General features: G+C 35.1%; 1 protein-coding gene across 1 annotated transcript in view; it reads right to left on the reverse strand.

Moving 5' to 3' along the window:
• Positions 1-24,126, reverse strand: part of ZBTB41 (zinc finger and BTB domain containing 41) — a 47,719-nt gene that overhangs the window by 5,333 nt on the left and 18,260 nt on the right. The window contains exons 7-10 of the mRNA XM_060644019.2: positions 20,797-20,892; positions 19,028-19,134; positions 17,246-17,351; positions 11,212-11,300 (exon numbers count right to left, since the gene is read on the reverse strand). Coding sequence (XP_060500002.1) covers positions 11,212-11,300; positions 17,246-17,351; positions 19,028-19,134; positions 20,797-20,892 — 398 coding nt within the window. The remainder of the gene's footprint in view (positions 1-11,211; positions 11,301-17,245; positions 17,352-19,027; positions 19,135-20,796; positions 20,893-24,126) is intronic.

The raw sequence follows: 24,126 nt of genomic DNA on the forward strand, positions 1-24,126 counted from the left end.
GAGGAAGTCTAGGAAGCTGTAAATATGTTACTTTCCATAGCAACAGGGACTTTGCAGATTAAAGATCTAGAAATGGGGAGATTAGCTGGATTATCCAGCATGGCCCAGTTTAAACACAGGAGTCTTCAAAAGCAGAAGATAACGGAAGAAGAATGCATCAGAGAGATGCAACAAGAGGAGAACTCAACCCCTTCACTGTTGGCTTTGAAAATGGGAAAAGGCGCCAGGACCCAAGAAATGTGGTGGCCTCTAGAAGCTGGGAAAGGCTCTCAGCTTACCACAAGTAATAAAACTAGAACCTGGGTCCTGGTCCTACAGCTCAAAGACGGTTTTATCATAACCCAACTGAGCAGGAAAGAGATTCTTCTATAGAACCTCCAGAAAGAAACGCAGCCCTACCAACATCTAGATTTTAGCCCATGTCAGATTTCTCACGAACAGAGATCTAAGATCATACACAATTGTATTACTTAAGCCACTAAGGTTATGGTAATTTACTACAGCAGCAAGAGAAAACAAACCCAGACATACAATTGCACAACAAACACAAGGCATATATTTTAAAACTAAATGGAAAGATTTTATATTGTTACATGGGTTTGTTGATATTACTGTTTTATCTTTCCATTTAAAAGAAAGCCAGTTCTCCTAGAAAATTAAGAGAATTGCACCTTCAAGTTGAGCCACTAATACCAAACAATTAACTATTCATTAAATATTATTAATTGTTATTTTGTGGCCCACAGGAACTTTCAAATCCCAGTACAGAAAATGTATACAGGCTGGGATGCTGGTTCCTGGACTATTACATTTCTACTTGTTTTTGAACTAGTATCATGACTGATGTCACTAAAGAGGAAGTAAAACATGAAGTAAAACATTTATAAAGGGTTAAAATTCTTGAAAAGATAGTATTTGCAACTGTGTGTAGAACACACTGTATCCAACATTTGATTTCACCTGAAATGCCTACAATGAGGGACAATATGAAAAAGGTTATAAAAGAATGTTCTGAAAAAAAATTACACTTCTAAAATGCAAGAACTTTCTATAATTCCTGGCATTAAAACCAGTCATGCCAGGAGTGTTCTATAATTAAAAAAAAAAAAAAAAAAAAAAAAAATGAAACTCTAGCATAGCATTACGAACACCACCAACAAGCACAGAATTTAGTTTTAAAGATAAAAGTATTGGTTTTAAGTATTCTCTTTTGGCACAGTATTAGCCATGATAGTTTCTTAAGCACATTCATTAAAAGCTTTTATAGATGATGTAAAGTCATAGTCAATCAGTTCCAGTGTCCCACAAATACTGTTAGGAAGCTGGGACTCAGGCATATTTCTCTGAGAAGTTTCTGTGATCATTTTAAACAAATTTCATTTTTCCACAGAAAAAATCAATTTATGTTTATAAGACAAAGATCCACAAAGGAAATGTTGATATTATTATATTTAAAAAGTAAATATGGGGTGCTTATAGATACACAGTGAGAAGGGTCAATACTGTGGACTTAATGAAAAGAGGAATACTTATTGAAGAAACATTCTACAGCAAGGCAAGGCTTTCTGTAGCAAAATTATCTATTTGATAACAATGAACTCAAGTTGGGTGAATCTCAGGATCACAAATCAGAGACCTAAGGAAACAAAGGAAAGGTCTCCTGCAAGATGCACAGAAAGGAGTCTATTTTTTAAGAGTGGAAATAGATAAAACAATGCTCAAAGAAATGTAATCTCTTTCTCAGCTAAAATCATAGTAACCTATGAGTCTTTAGAATTAAAAAATGTCTTCCAATAGATGAGTTATGTTTAGATATTAAAAATTAGTATATGAAAATATAACGAGAACTTGCATTCAAATTTGATGGAGTAGTTTATATCATAACTATGTCTCTTGCTAGTGAAGAGGAAAAGATAAAAGATTTTTTAAAATTCAAAGAATCTACTCTTTGGAGGCACTGAAGCACAAACAAGGCAGCCAGGACATAAGGGGCCAAGATTCTGGAGGCACAGGAAGGTATGGACATGTGCTCTTTCCTCAGTGTACTTTCAGATTTAGTGACAATTAATAAATAAAGAAATTCTCTGGGTATGGGGAAAAATAAATAAAATAAATTCCCTGGGTAGGGGAAATAAGAGGTCAAGTGGCAGCCGAGGGCCTGATGGCATTCCACTGGAATGGGAAGATAAAAGCTAGAGTTTGGGACTACCCAGGATTTAAGGGGTCAAGAGCCTGGAAAGGAAAGAACAACAGAGAAATGAACAAAAATACTGACATTTGCCAGCTCTCAAGATGAACATCTGCTGGATAAGACAGCTAGAAACCAGAGGCTGGATACTGAAGGGATGAAAAGATATTTTAGCAAACCCAAGGATACTGGGGAGATGAAGATTAGAGTTTAAGTCTCACCACAATAATGATGAACTAGGAGAAAGGTAGATCAGAAATAGATAAGAGGTGACCCATGCCATCTCATTCTATCTGCTTGTGAGAAGAAAATTAAATACATCTGAGAAAGAATACAACTTCAAGAACCTCTACAATTTTTCATTCACAAAATCGAAGGTTCATTTCAAAACGATCAGGCATGTCAAGAAACAGAACCAAATGACCAAATGTTGAGAGATGGGTGGAAAAAAGATAATAGATAGCCCTAAAGGTGAAGAGAAATTACATAAGACTGAAATATTAACATGAATATGATTAATATATTCAAGAAAACACAGGAAAAGAGAATTTCACCATGGAATTGGAACTATGGGAAAAAGAAAATTCTGGAACAGATAACTGAATAATTCAGTAGATTGATTTAATAGCATATTAGACACCACAGAAGAAATAATTAGTACAATGGAAAATAGATTAATAGGAATTATCTATGTAGAAGCACAAAGAGAAATAGATTGAAAATATACAAAAGCATGATATTCATATGTATATATATATGTACATATATATATATATGTACATATATATATATATATATATATACACACACAGACACATATATATATGACAAAGTAACATATCTAACATAAATAAACTGGAATCCTAGAAAGAGGAGAGTTTTAAGATTTACCCTATACAAAAGAAAAGACATCTCAAGTCACAGACCCAGTAAGTTCTACAAACCTCACAAAATACAAAAAAAACAAAGCAAAAAAACCACACATCTGTGCACACTATAATAAAACTACTAAAAATTAAAGAGAAAAAAGCAGCCAATTAAAAAGAGACATTTCATTTAAATGAGCAACAATAAGACTAACAGTATACTTTTCAACAACAAAAGAGGTTCAAGGAGGAAAAAAATCACATATTTACAATGTTGAAAGAAAATTAGCTGCTAATATAAATTACATAGTCAGGAAAAATATTCTCCATAAAGTAAAATAAAAACATTTTCAGACAGTCGAAACCTAAGAGAACCTGGTGCTTGCAGATACGCTCGAAAGGAGTCCGCAAGTGGAAGGAAAATGATTCCAGGAGGAACAATGTGAATGCAGGAAGCAGTAAACAGTAAAGGGCACATATATGGTTAAAAATAAATAATATGGGTTTTTTTTTAATTTTTTTTTTTTAACGTTTATTTATTTTTGAGACAGAGGGAGACAGAGCATGAATGGGGGAGGGTCAGAGAGAGGGAGACACAGAATCCGAAACAGGCTCCAGGCTCTGAGCTGTCAGCACAGAGCCTGATGCAGGGCTCGAACTCACGAACTGTGAGATCATGACCTGAGCCGAAGTTGGCCACTTAACCGACTGAGCCACCCAGGTGCCCTAATAATATGGGTTATTTAAAACAAACCAAAAAATAATGTCTTATGTGGTTTAAAGTATATGTAAAATTAAAATACATACAATGCATAAAAGGTGAGAGGTAAGGGTGTTGTAAGGTTTTTTTGCGTTGTCTAGAAATTGATAAAGAATTAACTTAAGGTAGACTAATAATTTATGGATACACATAGCAATCTTTAGGGTGATTACTAACGAACAATGAAAGAACATACAACTGACAAGCACCGAGGTGAAAATGTGTAATAAAAATCCTTTGTGATTTCAAGGAATTGAAGACAAGAGAAAGAAAGCATCAAGGAAGAGATGGGACGAATAGCATGATGATAGATTTAAATCCAAATAAATGAGATATCACGTAAAATTTAAATGACTAAGTATCTCAGTTAAAAGAGATTATCATAATAGATGATAAAATGATGCTCCAAAGACATACATCTTAAATACAAGTCCACGGAAGGACTGAAAGTAAAAAGATAAAAAAAACATATATAAACATTATCCAAAAGAGACCTGGTAAATCTTTATCCCAACATAAAGAGGAATATTTTGACCACGGGACAGAAAGATACGACAATCCGTACATATCTAATAACACAGCCTCAAAATATATACAGCAAAAAATTAAAGAACTCAAGATGAAAAAGTATAATTTTCAATCAATAGGTTAATAGATTTTAACACAGATCTCTCAGTAACTTATAGAATAAGCACACAAAAAAAAAATCAGTAAGAATGTAGAATATTCGAATAATAAAACATGTTCTCTGGCAAAAGTAGAATTAAGCTAGACATGAGTAACATACAAATAGTTAGAAAACCCTCGAATATTTAGGAATTCAGCAATACAATTTGAAATAAGCCATAAATGAGAGAATTAATCTGAACAGACATTAGGAAATATTTTTAACTTATTTATAATGGAAACATGAAACATAAAGTGTGGGACTGAAAGCAATGTTTGGAAGGCAACTTAGGACATTAAAGTACATAAATAAAAAAAAGAAATGCTACAATTTAATAAGTTAGGCATCGATATAAAAAAACTAGGGAAAGAGCAATTTAACCCAAATAAAATAGAAATACAAAAAAAGCAGAAATGAAATAAAAAACATGTCTAAACAAAGGAAATATCAAAAAATCCTATAGTCATTGAAAAGATACATAATATGATACCTTGAATTTGGTGGATAGATTTCATATTTTAGATTAGAGTTCTTTAAAAATAAAAAAAAAAATGACAGCTCTGTAACTATTAAAGAATCTTTTTTTTTTTTTTTTTTTTTTTTTTTAGTTTTATTTATTTTAAGAGACAGAGTGAGAGCAGGGGAGGGGCAGAAAAAGAGGGAGAGAGAAAATCCCAAGCAGGCTTCATACCATCAGTGTGGAGCCCAATGCGGACTTGACCTCATGAATCATGAGATCATGATCTGAGCTGAAATCAAGAGTCAAACGCTTAACCAACTGAGCCACCCAGGCACCCCAAGAATCTCTGACTTAAATCTCTTCATAGAAAATAAGTTCAGAGGGATTTATCAGTGAATTCCTCCAAATACTAATGAGGAAATAATGCCAACTTTACATAAACTCATCCACTTCATTTAAAAAGATGTATTATTTCTCAAATTATTTTTTTAATGCCAGCAGAGTCATAATAACGAAACCTGTCAGCGATATTATGAGGGGAAAAAAAGGAGTATGTCTAAACAACATAGCCAAAAAGAAAAAAAGAAACAAAATATAAGCAAATTAAATTCAACTATATAGTAACAGGATAATACACGACCAATCTGTGTTTATTTCAGGAATGTAAGATTTAATATTAAAAAAATCAATCAATGTAATTTGTCACATTAACAAAGGAAAAAGATCTGATCACCTCAATAAATATAGGAAAAAATCTAACACCTATCCATGACACTGTAAATAAATCAGGAATAGATGGTAATTTCTTTTTTTAACATTTATCTATTTGGGGGAAAGCCTACACAGGGGAGAGGCACAGAGAAGGGGACAGTGGATCCAAAGTGGGCTCTGCACTGACAGGCTGACAGCAGTGAGCCCGATGTGGGGCTCAAATTCATGAACCCCAAGATCATGACCTGAGCCAGTCGGACCCTTAACCGACTGAGCCACCCTGGTGCCCGTGGATAGATGGTAATTTGTTTACCTGTTAAACAGTATCTACAAAATATACAGAAAACATCATATTTAATTATGAAATACTGAAAGCTTTTCCCTGGAGATTGAGAATAAGACAAGGACGTCCACTATCAGTATTTCTATTCATACACCACTGATGATGTCAACCAAAGCAATAAGGCAGAGAGGGAGAGAAAAGGATTCAGAAAGGGAGAAATTAAATTGTCACTATTCACAGATGGCCAGCTTGTATCCTTGGAAAATCCAAAGAACTTAAACTATAGCAAAGTCATTGCATAAAAAGTCAATATACCAACTCAACTGCATTTCTATACATCAAAAACAAATACAAATAAATACAATTTATAATTTTGTACAAAAACATCAAACATCTATATATAAATCTCATGAAGATGTTTAAGATATCTTCACTAAAAACTGTAACATCTTTTTTTTTTTTTTTTTTTTTTTTTTTTTTTTTTTTTAAGTAGGCTCCACACTCAATGTGGGGCTTGAAGTCATGACCCCGAGATCAAGAGTTGATGCTCCACCGGCTGAGCCAGCCAGGTACCCCCCAAAACTACAATATCAAGAAAAGTAAAAGGACTTAAGTTAGGGTAGGGATTGTTCATGGATTGATGATTCAATATAATAGAGATAATCAATTAGGAAAAAACTGACTATGTATTCACTGACATTCCAATAAAATTCCCAGCAGATTTTTATGTTTAGAAATTAATTAAGTTGTTTCAAAATCTATCTAAAAACATAAAGGAACAAGACTAACAAAGACACCAAAACAGAACAAAGTTGGGTAAGTTACATCACCAGATATCAAAAGCCATAACAATTTAAGTGGTACAGCAACAATGGAGCAAGGATATACAGACAATGCAGTATAAAGAACAGAGCCCAGAGACAAACCACACACACAGCATCATTTAATTTAAAACAAATATGCCAATGAAATGCTATAAAGAATGGATAATCTTTCCAATAAATGGTTCTTGGTTATAGAAAGCCACATGTAAAAAGAAAAAAATAAATAAAAGGAAAACAAGTGAAAAAAGAACTTTGATCTTTACCTAACAACCTAAGAAGAAACAAGTAAATTAGAGAAGGTTCATAATCTAAATATGTAAGTTAAAATAGAAGGCAACAGAAATATTAACGACCTTGGAATAGGCAAAAGTTTCTTAAAAAGGATATAGCAAGAACCTAACCAGAAGGAAAAAAAAAACCAAAAACCAAAAAACAAAAACAACCTGATATGTGACTTACATAAAACTCAGAAACTTCAGTCACTGAAAGACACCATTACTAGAGCTCAGAGGCAAGTCACAGAGCGTAATATATCTGAAATTTAGATATCTAACAACGGACTTATCTCCAGAATATAGCTAGAACTCTTATAATAAATCAATTAGAAAAAGACAGGAGTGCCTGGATGGCTCAGTCAGTTAAATGTCCGACTTTGTCTCAGGTCATGATCTCACAGTTTGTGAGTTCAAGCCCTGTGTCGGGCTCTGTGCTGACAGCTCAGAGACTGGAGCCTGCTTCAGATTCTGTAACTCCCTCTCTCTCTGCTCCTTCCCTGCTCACGCTCTGTGTCTCTCTCTCAAAAATAAACAAACATTAAAAAAAAAAAAAGACAGACAATCCAGTTTAAGAAAATCAGCAAAATAATTAATCAGGTGCTCCATGAAAGAGGATATTCAAATGACCAATAAGTATATGGGAAGGTGCTCAATATCATTACTTACCACAAAGATGCAAATTAAATTAAAGCCACATTGAGATAGTGCTACATATTCATCAGAATAACTTTTAAAAAAAGGCAGTATCAAGTGTTGGTGAAAACCTGGAGCAACTGGAATTCTCATAAGTCATATACTTACTGGTAGGACTGCAAGTTGGCACAATTACCTTGGAAAACTGTTCGGTAGTGTCTACTAAGTAGAACATACGCATCCTATCGGCTAACAATCCCATGGCCGGGCATATACACAAGAGAAATAAATGCATTTGTGTATGAAAAATCATGAACAGGAATTTCCAAAGCAGCTTTATTCATAATAGATCCAAGTAAATACAAACCAAATGTCCATTAAAGTTCAAGGGATAAATAAATTGTGTGGTATATTCATATGAAAATGAAAAGAAACAAACCACTTCCATGGATGAATCTCATGGACATCATACTGAGTGAAATAAACCAGACAAAAAAGAGTACATACTATATGATTCCATTCATATGAAGTTCAAACAGGCAAAACTAATTAGTGGTGATATAAGTCACAATAATGATTATTTTGCAAGGAGGTTACTCCTTGCAGCCAGAGAGGATACTTCTGCAATTCTGGTACTGTCCTATATACCAATCTGAGTGGTGGTTACGTGGATGTATTCATTTACAAAAATTCATTGAGCAGTTCATTAAATTTTGGATACTTTACATACAGCATAAACAATTCTGCCAAGTCTAGGGGCACCTGGGTGGCTCAGTCGGTTAAGTGTCCCAACTTTGGCTCACGTCCTGATCTCACGGTTCATGGGCTCAAGCCCCGTGTTGGGCTTTGTGCTGACAGCTGGAGTCTGGAGCCTGCTTCAGATTCTGTATCCCCCCCACCTCTGTCCCTCCCATGCTCACACTCTCTCTCTCAAAAATGAACATTAAAAAAAAAAATTCTGCCAACTCTAAAGTCAAGTCCTAAATTTATCAGCCTTAATGCCTGTTTAAAATAAATGCACTACATTTCAACAAGCCTACTGCTGAAGAACAGATGTTATCACTACTCTGAGAATTACAACAAACAAAACACATAATGGATGAGAATAAGCCCTTTACAGAAGAAAATCTTACATCTGTATTCCAACCAATTTCTCTAATTCATTCAACAAATATTTATTAAGCATCTACTATTTGCAAGTTTGGGAATAGGCACTAATCATATCTACTCATTTGAACCAATTAAGTGTACTGACCTGTCGAAAACTGGAACCAATCCATTAGTTACACCTTGTCTAGAGAAAGAATATACTAATACAAAAATGTCTACATGGAGTCTAGTTAAGGGGATTCGAAAAATAAGAATTTAGCAATTTAGATAATGTACTAAAGGCATCCCGGCTAGGGAAAAATAATCTGGGGAGCAAAATTATTCTGGTCCCAAAAGAGACACCCATCTTTACATGGGTAAAGATGACTCAGTATCCCTCACCATTTCCTTGAGAAACTATTCCATAAAGTTACTACCTTAGTCTAGAACTACATTTAGTAGTTTTTCTAATCAACAAATTTAGCAACTCTACTTCCTTGATTAGAGAAAAAGGATACCTTGGCCAGTACACTCTTCATTTTCTACAGGGTGAATAATAAGCTGACATTCTGGTGAATCTATTTCCAATGGTAATTATGAAGAACTCCTAAGAATACTTATAATCTTTGTGTACAGATGTAAAAATGATTTTCTGGACCTATAAATCTCAGGAATGGACTTGGGAACATGGCAACCAGTTCATGGAACAGCCACACTGTGAAGTCCTGTCTGGGTAGCCTTCTGATCACTTTAGATTAAGAGCTGGCAAACTACAGCCCAAAAGCCACACATAGCCTCTTGCCTGTTTCTGCAAATAAAATTTTACTGGAATGCGGTCATGTTAATTTGAACCTACATGGCTATAGTTGCTTCCATGCAACAAAAGCACAGTTGAGTGGTTATGAGAGAGGCTGTCTGGCCCACAAAGCCTTAAATATTTATTATCTAGCCCTCTACCAAAAAAGTTTGCTGACCTCTGCTTTAGGTGATTTCTCATTCTCATTTCATAACTGCCATAATCTTTGTCTTATTCTATAATAGAGCTCATACTCTATTTAAAAAGTGAAAATTCCAAGCAGTCTTCATACTATTTTTGAAAGAGAGACAGCGCGAGCAGAGTAGGGGCAGAGAGACAGAGGCAGACACAGACTCTGAAACAGGCTCCAGGCTCTGAGCTGTCAGCACAGAGCCCGACGCGGGGCTCAAACTCACAAAACTGTGAGATCATGACCTGAGGCGAAGTTGACGCTTAACCGACTGAACCACCCAGGCGCCCCTCACGTCCTCAGTTTTCAACGTGAGAACGACTTGTCCCAAATTCCAACCAAGATATTCAGAAATGGAAATTCTACATTATCATTGGTCATCGACAAATTACTATAAGTGAATGTTTTCAAAAAACTTCATGCAATTATAAAGCCAGTCCTTATTATATAAGTTTCTCCTCTAAAATAATTCCTGCAGTTTTATAATTCTTAAATCATCAATGGTTGAATTAACTTTCTGTAAGTTCATCATTTCTTTTAAATCATGAGTTTATTAAGTTTGTTATTAATAACTAATATGGAAGATATCATTAGTATAGTTTCCTCATTTTGTCCTACTTATGTATCCCCAAATTGTGACTTTTTCTTTTGTAGGGAGCCGTAAATTTTTTTAACTGCAGCACTTTATAAGTAATAAATTCTTTACTACAATTCTTTGCTATTGAAATTGCCCAAATTGTTATTTCTCATTCTGATATTTATGAAATCAGTTATTTTTCTCTTCTACAACAGTAGCTTGACAAAATCCAAATAAATATAAAACAAAGCAGCCATAAATGCATAAGTAAGTTCCTTTTTTAAAAAGGAAAGCTTTAAAAATTGTCAATTTATGTGGGAAGTCAAACAAGGAGTAAGACAACGTATAAGAAAGAATCCAACATAGTCTGTATTGCAAAATATGGTAGCATTACCAAGGGGGAAAAAAGATTTAGGAAATGATATCTTCTGGGAAGCAGCTGAAGCAAATCATTCTACTATAACTACCTATAAATCACAACTCACTAAGTGAAAAGGAAAGTATACAACAGTAACTTGGTAAGCAAGACAATCAAATCATACCGATTTTTTGTTTTAAAAGACAAAAAAAAAGAAATGTCTTCTGAGAGTTACACAGATATAGAAGAACCAAAAACCTCCAGAAAAGGGGAAAATTAGAGCTAGAAGTTGAGTAAATTCCCTATGGGAAAAAATTTTCCCAAATTCTACAAAATAATATTCAAAAGTACTGAAGCTTACAGAGAATCAAAGTGCAGAATATTGTTCATTCATGACATCACCTTTAACATAATAAATAAAAATTGTACGGGGAAAAGGCAAAAAATTTAACCAAGAACAACAAAATTTAAATGTCCATATTTTATCCTGAATAATTACACAAAGATATATGTAAAGTACCTATTAACTTTTACCTGAATGCGTCCGAAAATGCATTTCCAGACTTGATTTGCCTTTAAAAATTTTCTTACAAACATCACATTGATGAAACGTTGCTTTGTATCTAAGAAAAATAAAAAGGGTTGAGTTTTCAATATAACTTTAATAACACAATAAAAATATGTTACATCATGTACAAAAATTATACATAGAATTCTCACATTAATAAAGCATAGAACTCCAAAGGAATGTGGAATTACTTTTAAAGTACCAAACTGGTGGCTCAGTCGGTTAAGCGTCTGACTTCGGCTCAGGTCATGATCTCAGGGTCCGTGAGTTTGAGCCCCACATTGGGCTCCGTGCGGTCAGTGCAGAGCCTGCTCAGATCCTGTCTCCCTCTTTCTCTGCCCCTCCCCACTCGTTCATTTTCTCTTTCTCAAAAATAAGTAAACATTAAAATTAAATTAAAAAAAAAATGTACCAACCTTACCTCTGGTTCTTCCTCCTCCAGTTATATTCAGTGAACGAATCTATACAAAGAGGTCCTTCGACTTTTAACTTTAAACCCCTTTCTTTTAAGATTTAAATCACTGAACTTCTGTATTATTATTATTTGCTATTAAAAATATCAAAGGAAAAATTACTAGGACAGAAACAGATCAATGATGAGCTAAAGGAAGAAAAAAGGAGTTGAACAAAGCGGTGTAGTGGTAATTTAGGGGTGATAGAACTATTCCATATCTTGACTGTGGTAATGATTACATGACTGCATGCATTTATCAAAATGTGCAAAACTACAGACTAAAAAAAACATTTTTCTGTCTGTAAAGCATACCTTAATTTAAAAAATAGACGCTAAGTCTGACTGAAAAAAAACTGCAGTACTCTCAAAAATGTTCATTCATCAAAAAGGTGACACTGCTCCAAACTGGTTCACTTTATAACAAATATAATAAGTATCATAAACTTGAACTTAAAAATAAATTTTATACCTAAATCAAAAAAGAATGAGATACCAGTCCTTTTATTTTTATTACGAATTAATAGACATAAAAAGCTGCAAATTACTCAAAACCTAACTTATCAGGCAGTAAAGTGTAGTGCCTAAGAATACGCTTTGTGAGTTAAACAATCCTAGACTCCAATTTAATTGTGAGGATTAAGATATGTGTAAAATGATTATCATTTAAGTTATAGTTATTAAAAGTCTATCATCTCACCCTGGAAGTAATTTATATCTAATTGAACACATGGCAAAATAATTAACTCAAACAGAGGCTACTATAATGTTCTGTAAGACAGTTTGCTCTTAACATCTTGGTTTTACTGGAATATTTGGCATATTGTTACAATATTCAATAGCAATAGTATGCCTAACATTTCAAATGCTATTCACACTTTTCAATTCATTCAACTCAACATTTAAAGAGTGGCTACAAAAACTCTATGCAAGGTCCTGTCTTCTAGAAACTTACTTCTACCTGATGAAACAAACATTTAGAAAGATAATGGGAGGGGTGCCTGGGTAGCTCAGTCAGTTAACATCCAACTTTGGCTCAGGTCACGATCTCGCGTTCATGGGTTCGAGCCCTGCACTGGGCTCTGTGCTGACAGCTCAGAGCCTGGAGCCTGCTTTGGATTCTGTGTCTCCCTCTCTCTCTGCCCCCACCCCTGCTCGCACTTTGTCTCTCTGTGTGTCCCAAAAAACAAAAACAAAACAACACAAAAAGTTTAAAAAAAACTTTTTTTTTTAAAGATAACAGAGTGTCACTGATAAACTTAGCAAAAGACCTGTAATCAACATACTTGGTTTGTCCTATTCCATTCATATCCCTGGTAAATACAAATAGAGATATAAACAGGATCACCATAGGCACATACAGAAAGAAGCAGTGGTACCCAACCTGGGGCAATTTTGTCCCCGTGGGGCATTTAGTAATGTCGGAAGACATTTTCGTTTTTTCACAACTGGAGGTAAGTCGGTGCTACTGCCATCTAGTGGATAGAAGCCAGGAATACTGATGAATAAACCTACACTACACAGGGCAGCTCCCCAACAAAGATAATTATCTGGCCCCAAATGCCTATAGTGTTGTGGCTAAGAAATTTAGATCTATAAAAGGGAAGAAGAAACATTATAAAATAATGGGTGGGAGGAGGGGTGCTAACCTTCATCACTCCCCACATTCTTTCCTTGGATAATCTGCTTTTACATATTCACATATAAATCTTGATAAACGCTCAGACTTCACTTCTGAGATTTAGACTCCTATTTACCTGTCACATTTTATGTTTGAGTTTCTATTAGGCATCTCAAACTCAATACACACCAAACAATTCATTGTCTCCTTCTGTAAATTTTTTTTTTTTTTTCAACGTTTTTTATTTATATTTTTTGGGACAGAGAGAGACAGAGCATGAACGGGGGAGGGGCAGAGAGAGAGGGAGACACAGAATCGGAAACAGGCTCCAGGCTCCGGGCCATCAGCCCAGAGCCTGACGCGGGGCTCGAACTCACGGACCGCGAGATCGTGACCTGGCTGAAGTCGGACGCTTAACCGACTGCGCCACCCAGGCGCCCCACTCCTTCTGTAAATTTAATCCAACTTCTGTATTCTCTATCTCAATGGCTGGTTTATCAACCACCCACTTGAAAACAGGAATTCCTTGAAAACAGGAATTATCCATGACTGCTACCATTCTTTCAATTAAAAAAACTAAGTATTTTTCAAATAAGTATCTGCTACTGTTTATTACTAATTCTATTCCCTAGTTTAGGCCCTCACCATCTTTTTCCTAAATTCTAACAGCCTTCTAACTGGCTGATTTACTTGTCTTAATTTATCCACCACAAATCCAGCCTCCACCCATCAATAAGAGTAATCTACCCCAAAAGAAATCCAACTGTGTCACCTTCTTGTTTAAAATTTTCCTTTATTTAAAAAAGTTTTTTTTTAATGTGTATTTATTTTTGAGAGAAAGAGGGAAAAACAGAGCACGAGCAGTGGAGGGTCAGAGAGAGGAGACACAGACTCCAAAGCAGGCTCCAGGCTCTGAGCTGTCAGCACAGAGCCCGAGGTAGGGCTCGAACCCATGAACCAATGAGATCATGACCTGAGTTGAAGTCGAACACTCAATCGACTGAGCCACCCAGGTGCCCCTCATTTAAAATTTTCAATGGCTTTTTATCACATAGGAATAAGTATTGGTTCCATAAAATGATATGTAAGGCTCCGTATTCTAGATCCACCATTAGCCAGCCCTCGTAGAAAGTGGAGCCTACAGGTTCTGGTTCCATAATTATCTAGGCCAGCAGACAGGTCCGCAGGCTCTTGTGGCAGGGAGGGAATCCCAAAACTCTTTCATAGGGTTTATAAGATCAAAGTTATTTTCAAAATAATACCTTAACATTTATGTTCCTTTCTCATTATGTAGACATTTACACTAATGACACATACAAAAGAAATGGTGGATAAAAGTGCTGGTACCTCAGTTCCAAACAAGGGAGTGGTACCAAAATGTACTAACAGTCATTGTGCTCTTTACCACCATGCGATCACAGGAAAAAAAAAAAAAAAAAGTGGGAAAGGGGCTAAATTATAATTTTACTAACTTTCAACCTTTCTGAGTGTGGCCTTTTTAATGTTTTTTGTGATGAAATGGGAAGGACACAAGAAGCACTTCTACGGCATACCAAAGCATAATGGTTGTCTCAAAGCAAAGCACTTGTGAATCCGAGTTGTGAGCTGAAGTAGCCACTTTCTTCATGAAATACCATTTTACTTGAAAGAATGAAAGACAAACCACAGTTACAGACTTGAGTTTTTGCCAGATATTTTCATGAAAATTAAAGGAAGGAAACCTGTCACATCAAGGGAAAAAATGACGATATTTGTCAGCAATGATAAAGTCTGAGCTTTCAAGCTAGTATAAAAATTTTGGAAAACTTGCACCTGCCCTTGTGATCTTGACAGCTTCCCAATACTCCTTTCTGAGAGATTGGAGGCAATATTAACACATGTGATTTGTTGATCCTGTACTGTGAAATGTGCTTACATTTAGAAAATTGCCATAATTTAGTGAACCCATGTTTTCCAAAGGACAAATGTATTACAATTTGTGCATAGGTACAAAAAAATCATTCAAGTACAAGACCAATAGGCTGAGTGTAACAGAGTACAAAAACTTCATTAATTTTGTTTCAGATTTCACCTTGCAACTACCTTTAAGAAACTACCACTTGCTTAGTTTGGGTATAGTAGCAAAGACTAATATCCACAATTATCTAAGATTACTGCTATCACAGTACTCCTCCTTTTACCAACGATGTATAGAGTGAGGTTAGATTTTCTTCATTTACTTCAAACAAAATAACACATGGCAGCAGATACAATACTCCAGCTATCTTCTATTAAAGCATTAGAGAGATACACAAAAATGCCAAACATGCCCCTCCTTTAATATTTTTAATTTGTTTTGTAAAGTTGCTATTTTTCACAGAATTGCTTTTTATGTGAGCATGTGATGGGTATATTACGATTTTCAAGTGAATTAATGAACAAGGTCTTCATTTTTATCAACTGAATTTCTAATATGATTTGTAGAGTTTACTTAAACAATAATAATTTTTTATATTATTATTTCTATAACAAGAGCTCCTGAGATACTGAATAATTTTTAAGGGTATAAAGGGGTTGAGAAAAAGTTAACAGAATTTCTGGAGCAAGTGAGTATGCAGTTCAGTCTACTTTCTACCTATTCAAACAATATGTTGAAATTCTTATTTTCTTTTCTATACAGAATCATGTATATCTTTCTATCCCAGCCCTTGGCAGCATTCCTATTATCTAATGAATACAAGAATTCAATGACTACCATGAATACATTGATTCAGTGAGTGAATCACTGAACAAAATCAGTGAAAGAAACAATAAACCAGTATATGAAAATGTAAGAAAATGGACAGAAATCAACACTTCCTACTTTTCTTCAAAGTGTTCTGTCACTTACTACATTTAAAGGTACTATATATATTTTGCTGATCACGATCAGTGCTATTAAACTACAACTACAGTTTCTTGGCACCTTAGACCATGTGCATTATTTAGCATTTGTGTCAAACACCTAGTCCAAGAACATGGATTCTCTGAACATAACACACCCAACAACTAATCTCAGTTAACCCTGAATATCTAAATTGCTTAAAAAGCTGGTGTTCTAAAGAAAAAAGACTTTTAGGAAATAAACTAAGTTACCTGAGAGAAGTGGGCAGGGGGTAGGTAAAATAGATGAAGGGATTTAAGAGTACAGTTATTGTGATGAGCACTGAGTAATGTACAGAATTGTTGAATACATCTGAAACTACTATAATACTGTATGTTAAGTATATTGAAATTTTTTTTAAAAGTTGGTGTTCAGGACAGCACATGCCTCCTTCAAATAAAATACCATTTAATTTAATTTATTTATTTTTAAAATTTCTTTATTTTGAGAGGAGGGGGACAGGTAGAGAGAGAAGGAGAGAAAGAATCCCAAGCAGACTTCACACAGCCAGCACAGAGTCCAACACGGGGCTCAATCCCACGAACCGTGAAATCATGACCTGAGCCAAAACCTAGAGTCGGAAGTTCAACTGACTGAGCCACCCAGGCACCCCCCCCAAAGAAAATACCATTTTAACTGCTTAGTGTGATTAGAAATCTAAATTCTGACTAGAAACATTTCCAGCAGTAACTCTTTTTAAGTATAGTATACAGGCAGCACATTTCTATTTTTTGCTAAGAGCCACAGCAACCAAAGATAAATGAAATGCCCAAAGAATGCCAAGACTGTATTAGTTATTAACTTCAATATCTACTACCTCCTAGCCTTGAGTCAACTGAAAACAAGTAAACAACAATATTTCCTTCAATTTCTTTGGGTCAACAGAGAAGCTACAGAAGCTAGAAAAAAAGAGCTAGTTAACCTATCCTCAATTAAACAAAATAAACTATGAGACCAGTTATAACTCTCACCCAAACTACACTTATCCAATGCAGTAATTTTATGAGAAATTGCTTTTTCACTTACTTTTGCCACACTTTCTCTCCCAGGTGTACACTTTTGTAATGAACAGTGAGATGATCCCTACGACCAAAACATTTTCCACATTCTTCACACTGATGAGCCTTCTCACCTTAAAGACCCAAATAGTTTGATTATAATATGCACTTCAGTGTTCCCCCCAGAAATAGATGATCAAACAACAGGATAATATGATAGGAAATCAACCAGAAAAGTAAAGCCACCCTTTATTCTGGGCTATCTGCTTTATATTCCTTACTAAAGTACCTTTCTTCAATGAATCTATGCTTTTTTTCACGGATGTGAACTCTTTTCCCGACCTGGAGAAGGAATGAATAGCCTTTTTGCTGAAGACTTCAAATCTTACCTCTCAATGTAACGGAGCAAGATAAATGAAATGACTTCAAAACTCAGGAATTTTTTAGGAATATATAAGTCTAGATGTCAAACACTTCAAATGAAAACACACTGAATCAAGATAAGGCTGTTTTACTGTTTATAAAAAGGACCTGAACATTTTCAGATTTTTGTACTTTTTTAAAAAAATATTTTTCATCTGTGGGGATTTCACACATTTGCAATGAGCTAAAATGCAAATATGAAGGAAAATTCTAGATGAGTCCCATTTCTCATCTCTAATATTCAGTTATAAAGGCTTGCACTTTAAAAATCACTCTTAACAATCCAGTATGCAATTAAGGCATGTGATCTCTAGAATTAGGAGTTAGAATCTTCCTCCTAAAAATGAAAATGCATAATTCCAGTGAAAAAGTCATCAGACTGTTAGCATCTCTTAAAAGTTGATAACAGTTGATAACAACTGCAACTTGTAACCTCATTGGGATTTTTTTTAAATTTTTTTTTTTAACGTTTATTTTTGAGACAGAGAGACAGAGCATGAACGGGGGAGGATCAGAGACAGAGGGAGACACAGAATCTGAAACAGGCTCCAGGCTCTGAGCTGTCAGCACAGAGCCCGACGCGGGGCTCGAACTCACGAGCAGTAGATCATGACCTGAGCCGAAGTCAGACGTTTAACAGACCGAGCCACCCAGGTGCCCCTGATTGGGATCATTTAAGAAAGTAATTACATGTGTTGCATACTTCATATTTAGATTGTTTAAAATAATAATAAGCACCTGTTCTACTGTGCTTATAGAGACGGCTCTTTCCAATTATTGTACTCACAGAGTTGGCTCTCTTAGCTCTTTCTGAACATCAATCAGAGAAGAAAATATGAAAGAAAGCCCCAGAATATAAAAGTTATAAATACAGTATAAAGATCTGAAATTGATCAGGACTATTAAGGTACTCTTTTCCAAAGACAGGGTTTCAAAAATTCACTATTACATTAATGTTAACACCCAATTATAATCATTTCTCTTCAACCATCTGTTTTGCTAACTTCTTTCAAATCCAATAAAAATGAAAAATGTTATCTTGGCATCTCTCTTTATAGAAATGCCAATACCAATTATTGCACATATCCACATAATATGCATAGTGCAAATTTTGAGAACTTGATTAAAACAAATTTCAAAATATAGTCTGTAGGCATAAAAGGCAACCGGATTATTAAAATTGCAGTGAACAAAAACATGTCATAAAATTATATCCCTTTCAGATGTTTTAAAAGAAAGTTTTCAGAACCAGCATTATTGATGGGGTGACCAGTATATATATTACTAAAACTATTAAAATTATAGCCAACATAAACGTGATGTAGTATGTCCTATTCAGGTGCTTTTTTAAAGGATTTTGTAACCATCATTACAAAATACACCTTACCCGAATGTATTTTTTTGTGCTTTGTAAGGTGGTCATGACGAATAAATGTTTTCCCACATTCGTCACACTCATATCGTTTATCATCATGATGTACTCGTAAATGAAGTCTATAAAGAAAAAAATTGAAGAGCATAAAAGCTGGTGCCACCAAAGGGAAAATCTTGATTAAGTAAGGGAAATTGGGCTGTTTACTCAGCCACCCTCATACATTATGTGCTCTACATCTATGACGTTCCGTCTTTCCCACTCTTTTCACTACCTTACTCCAGGGTTGCTACTCACCTCTTTCACAAAAGCACTTCAACGTGTGCATATACACTATGTCTGGATGGCATTCCTTCCTGACTTTTTAGAATGTACTAAATGTCTAGAGTTGTTATCTGTCTGCTGGTGGAGTTTCAGAGATAGCAAAAGTAGGAATGAGTCGGAAGGAATTAGACAAATAAGGTAAGTGACTTAAACATATGATACATGTATGGAAACCAATTTGACAATAAATTTCATGAAAAAAAAAAAGAAAAAAACATATGATACAGCAAATAATTAAGAATCCTGTCCTGGATGATGGATACCACTTCTAAATTGATGTATGAGAATTAAGTAAATTTTATAAGTAATCAACTTGCTGACAGTTACATTTGCTACTTTTCTTCACACTAACCAAAGTCCGGTTCGTTTTATAGTCACCCAAAGACAGATTATAAAGGTTTAAACTATTCAAATTCATTTAACTTGAATTATTCGTATCCCCATAATCCTCCATCTATATATACCCTAGTGAAATGAATAGCTTTCCCATTCAAGTTGCCGAAACACGATGTGAGGGCGATCTGGCTGCGACATCTGTCACCCCATTGATCGCCAGGGTTGATTCGGCTGATCTGCCTGGCTAGGCGGGTGTCCCCTTTCTCCCTCACTGCTCCATGTGCGTCTCTCCCGAAGCTGCGCGATCAGTTGAAGAGGACGACCTTCCCCGATAGAGGAGGACTGTTCTTCGGTCAAGGGTATACAAGTAGCTGCGCTCCCCTGCTAGAACCTCCAAACAAGCTCTCAAGTTGCCAAAACAGGTGTTGATTCCATAACTATAACCAGCAAAATTGACTGAACTACATCTAAAGGGGGCACATTCTGTTTAAAATGAAAAAGAGGTAAATAATAAATGGAAGTATAAAAATTAAAGCCTTATGATTAAAAATCTTAGGAGCATTAATAAAAATTTAAAATGTACATATATCTCACAGTAGGTAGTCACCTATTATTTATTCAGGAAAAAGCCAACTTTTCACAAACTGCAAATGTGGTCAGGAATTCAGCTATAAAAACAATTATACAGGTTACAAATAATACACAAAAGACTTTCCAAAACTGATAATCCTACAGTTTTCAATTTTGCCATATTTCACACCATTTCTTTGATAGCCAAGAGTGACAAAATGCATTGAGATTAGAACATCAGAGCTTTAATGAATTTAATTCAAAGATTAAGTAATGAAATAAACATTTAAATGACAGCGACTCAGTAAAGCATCTAGCAAACTTGGTGATGAAGAAATTATTTAATATTTTGTACTACAGAATGAAAACAGTATTAAAAGCTGTAATGTAGAGGGAAAAGTTTGTTAAGTAGAGTTTTTTGCATAATTTTGTTTACCACGAGTACTAGAAAATGTTTTAATTCACCAATGAACTAATGCAGTGATAAGAAAATAGAGAATTAAAAGAGACATAATTTATCTTACTTAATACAGAGAAAAAATGGCTTGACTTACCTGTATGAACTTCCATGACGAAAACTTTGTCCACAAATACTACAAAGATGAGGTTTTTCTCCACTATGGATTCTCAAATGTTCTTTCAAAGTAGTCCTGTATTTTAAAAATACACATTTGTCTTAAGTTTTTTTAATACCAATATTTATATTAAACATAGATTTCTAGAAAGCTTACTAGAAAGGTGTTCAAGCTAAAGATATATGGCAATTCTCCCTTTCTCCAACAGTATTTTTGCTTTTTATTGAATTAGTCTCACAAACACATAATCATGCTTGTTTTGTCTCTCTTCTTTAAAAAAAAAAATTAACTTTGCCTTCCTTTGCCATTGGTTTGCTCAAAGATTTAACTATATAGCTTAAGCAACTTTCAAGAAGTAGAATGGAAAATGCTCAACTGTCACTACTAAATTAAGTAAAACTGATGTGAATTTTAGTGGAGAGAATTTAATAATATAGAAGGAATCCAGTTTATCAGTACTATTCCTTTCAAATTGTGCTCAGTATCTATTAAAAGAATGTTTTAAGCCAAGGAAATCTTCACAGGTGTTTGTGACTTCCAGATGCCAATGTGAAGAAGGGAAATAATATAAAGAAGACAATTATTGCCATTTCTAAAGCCTCCAGCCCTACTGACACGATATGGGTTTGTTAAAATAAAAAACAGAGACCAGCCTTGAAAATTCCCTGAGCAGACAAAACTAGTTTAGTCATAAAAACAAAGCCTAATGTAGCTTATTTTGCAAGGATAACTTGACCTGGCTCATTTGTTAATGCCTCATCTATGCCAGTAGATGGTGCTCTTCTACAAGGCCCAGCAACACTTGACCCCAGGGCTTGCAGGTGTACCCAGCTTTGGGGAAAACATTCCTAAAACTATCCTCGCACCCCTATGTATTAAGTAATTAAAAGTAAAAAGATGGAAGGTTGTTTTAGTTTTTGGTTTGTCTGCTTTTTGTTTTTATAGAAAGACCTTTAAGATAAAAATAATTTATAAGGCATAAAATAAAGTATAATTTACCAGTCTATAAATATAAGTTTTCATATAAATATAGCATACTGATTTTCCTATTTTACCATGATATCAGTTTGTTATTTTAAGAAAGTGGCATTTCTAATGTTTTTAAATTATGGAACTTTTATATGCTGAAGGATATAAAATATGAATAGTGTTTAAAGAACAGTATTATTACATTTACATGCAGAGTAAGACATAGAATATTGCTATACCTTAGAATGCCTCCACGTTACTCTGTTCTCTCAGGGATAACCACGTATGTCAACCATTCCCCCTCTTCTTTGTTTTACTACCTAGTAGTATATATCACTAAACAATATACTGTATATTTTTGAAAAACTGAGTAGCAAGTACAAATCTAGTAATATTGCCACTATTAGTTAAAGGGCCATGAGATAAAATGAATAGGGTCTCTGTATCAAAGTCTGGCTGTAGCTTGCTTGAACACTAGCAAAAGCCCTTTCCAGCATGTCAGTGGGTAAAGTCATGAATAAATACTGGAAAACGTAAGGTTCACCACAATCAGAGCATCTGACAATTTAGAGTGGATCAAGTACGAGAAGTCTGACAGAAATACATACAGTCAAAGTAAATAGGCTATTGTATACACTTTGCTTCCAAACTTACTATGAACTGTCTCTAATTCCCATGGACAGGTCAAAAAACATTTCTGTGAAATCAAACAAATATCCTGTCAAATCAAGCAGCAAGGTGTAAGTATAATCATAGGAACTTCACTGGCATACACGTGCCATACAGTGGCAGAGTATAGATAAGAATTTGAATCAGAATCAGGGAGAAGGAGATGGGGAGTTGCTACTCAATAGGTATGAAGTTTCAGTTATGCAAGATGAGTAAATTCTAGAGGTCTGCCGCACAACATCGTGCCTACGTTAACAATACTGTATCATGCACTTAAACACTTATTAAGAAGGTAGATCTCATGTTAAAAGTTCTTACCACATTATTTTTTTTTATTTTTTATTTATTTTTTTTTTTTTTTTATTTTTGGGACAGAGAGAGACAGAGCATGAATTGGGGAGGGGCAGAGAGAGAGGGAGACACAGAATCGGAAACAGGCTCCAGGCTCCGAGCCATCAGCCCAGAGCCTGACGCGGGGCTCGAACTCACAGACCGCGAGATCGTGACCTGGCTGAAGTCGGACACTTAACCGACTGCGCCACCCAGGCACCCCAAGTTCTTACCACATTAAATTAAAAGAAAAATATTTTGGGTCGGACCTGCTCTAGCATTCTGACTCCCAGTTCTTAAGGGAGGAAACATGCTAGCAGGGATCTCAGCAATGACCAGCCCCAACGTGTCATGGGTCACTACTACCACTAGTGTGGGCTAACTACCCATTGCACACGCATGTTGCACAACTGACAACTTGGAAACCTCATTCACCATCCTCCTATGAATTCCTGTTGCCTCCCCCCAGTATTAGAATTCCTATTTCCCGTAGCCCTCATCTTCCTCTTCATCAGTTTACCTTCTCATTCTGGTGAAGCATACCTTTTAGTTGCTTCATGAGAAAGAGTACATCAAAGACTACCTTTTCGGTATCATGAAAAATGTCTTTATGATCCTTAGGTCTGATTGTTAGTTTAACTAAGAACTGAATTCTAAGCTGGAAATACTTTTCTTTCAGAATTTTGAAAGTACAACTGCATCATCTTATTTCTAGTGTTGCCGTTCAGAAAGATGTCCAAGTACTTCTAATTCATAATTCAGCATATGTAACATTTTTTCCCTGAAAATTAGAAGCATATAGAAGCTTCTCTTTGTCCCCAGTGTTCTGAAATATCACAGCAATATATCTTGGAGTAGGTTTATTTTCATCTAATGTCCTAAGCATTTGATGAGTAATTTCAGTCTGGCAACTCATGTGCTTCAGTTCTGGGAAATTATTTTGAATTATTCAGTGATGATTTTTTTTCCCTTGCTATTTTCGCTGTTCGTTCTTTCTTTCTAGACCTCTTGACTGGTTCCCTAATGCTCTAATCCTTATTTTACATTTCTGTATCTTTTTGCTCTACCTTTTGGGAGATTCCCTCAACTTCATTCTTCAATCCTTCCATTAGGCTGTTTACTTTGACTATCATACTCTGAATGTGATTTGTTATGTGACTCTTTTATATAGCATCCTGTTCTTGTGTAATGGATTCTTTTTTTTTTAACTTTTATTTTTTTTTAACGTTTATTTATTTTTTGAGACAGAGAGAGACAGAGCATGAACAGGGGAGGGGCAGAGAGAGAGGGAGACACAGAATCAGAAGCAGGCTCCAGGCTCCGAGCCATCAGCCCAGAGCC

Source organism: Panthera onca, chromosome F1 (assembly GCF_046562875.1).
Source record: "Panthera onca isolate mPanOnc1 chromosome F1, mPanOnc1 haplotype 2, whole genome shotgun sequence".
Taxonomy (NCBI): Eukaryota; Metazoa; Chordata; class Mammalia; order Carnivora; family Felidae; genus Panthera; species Panthera onca.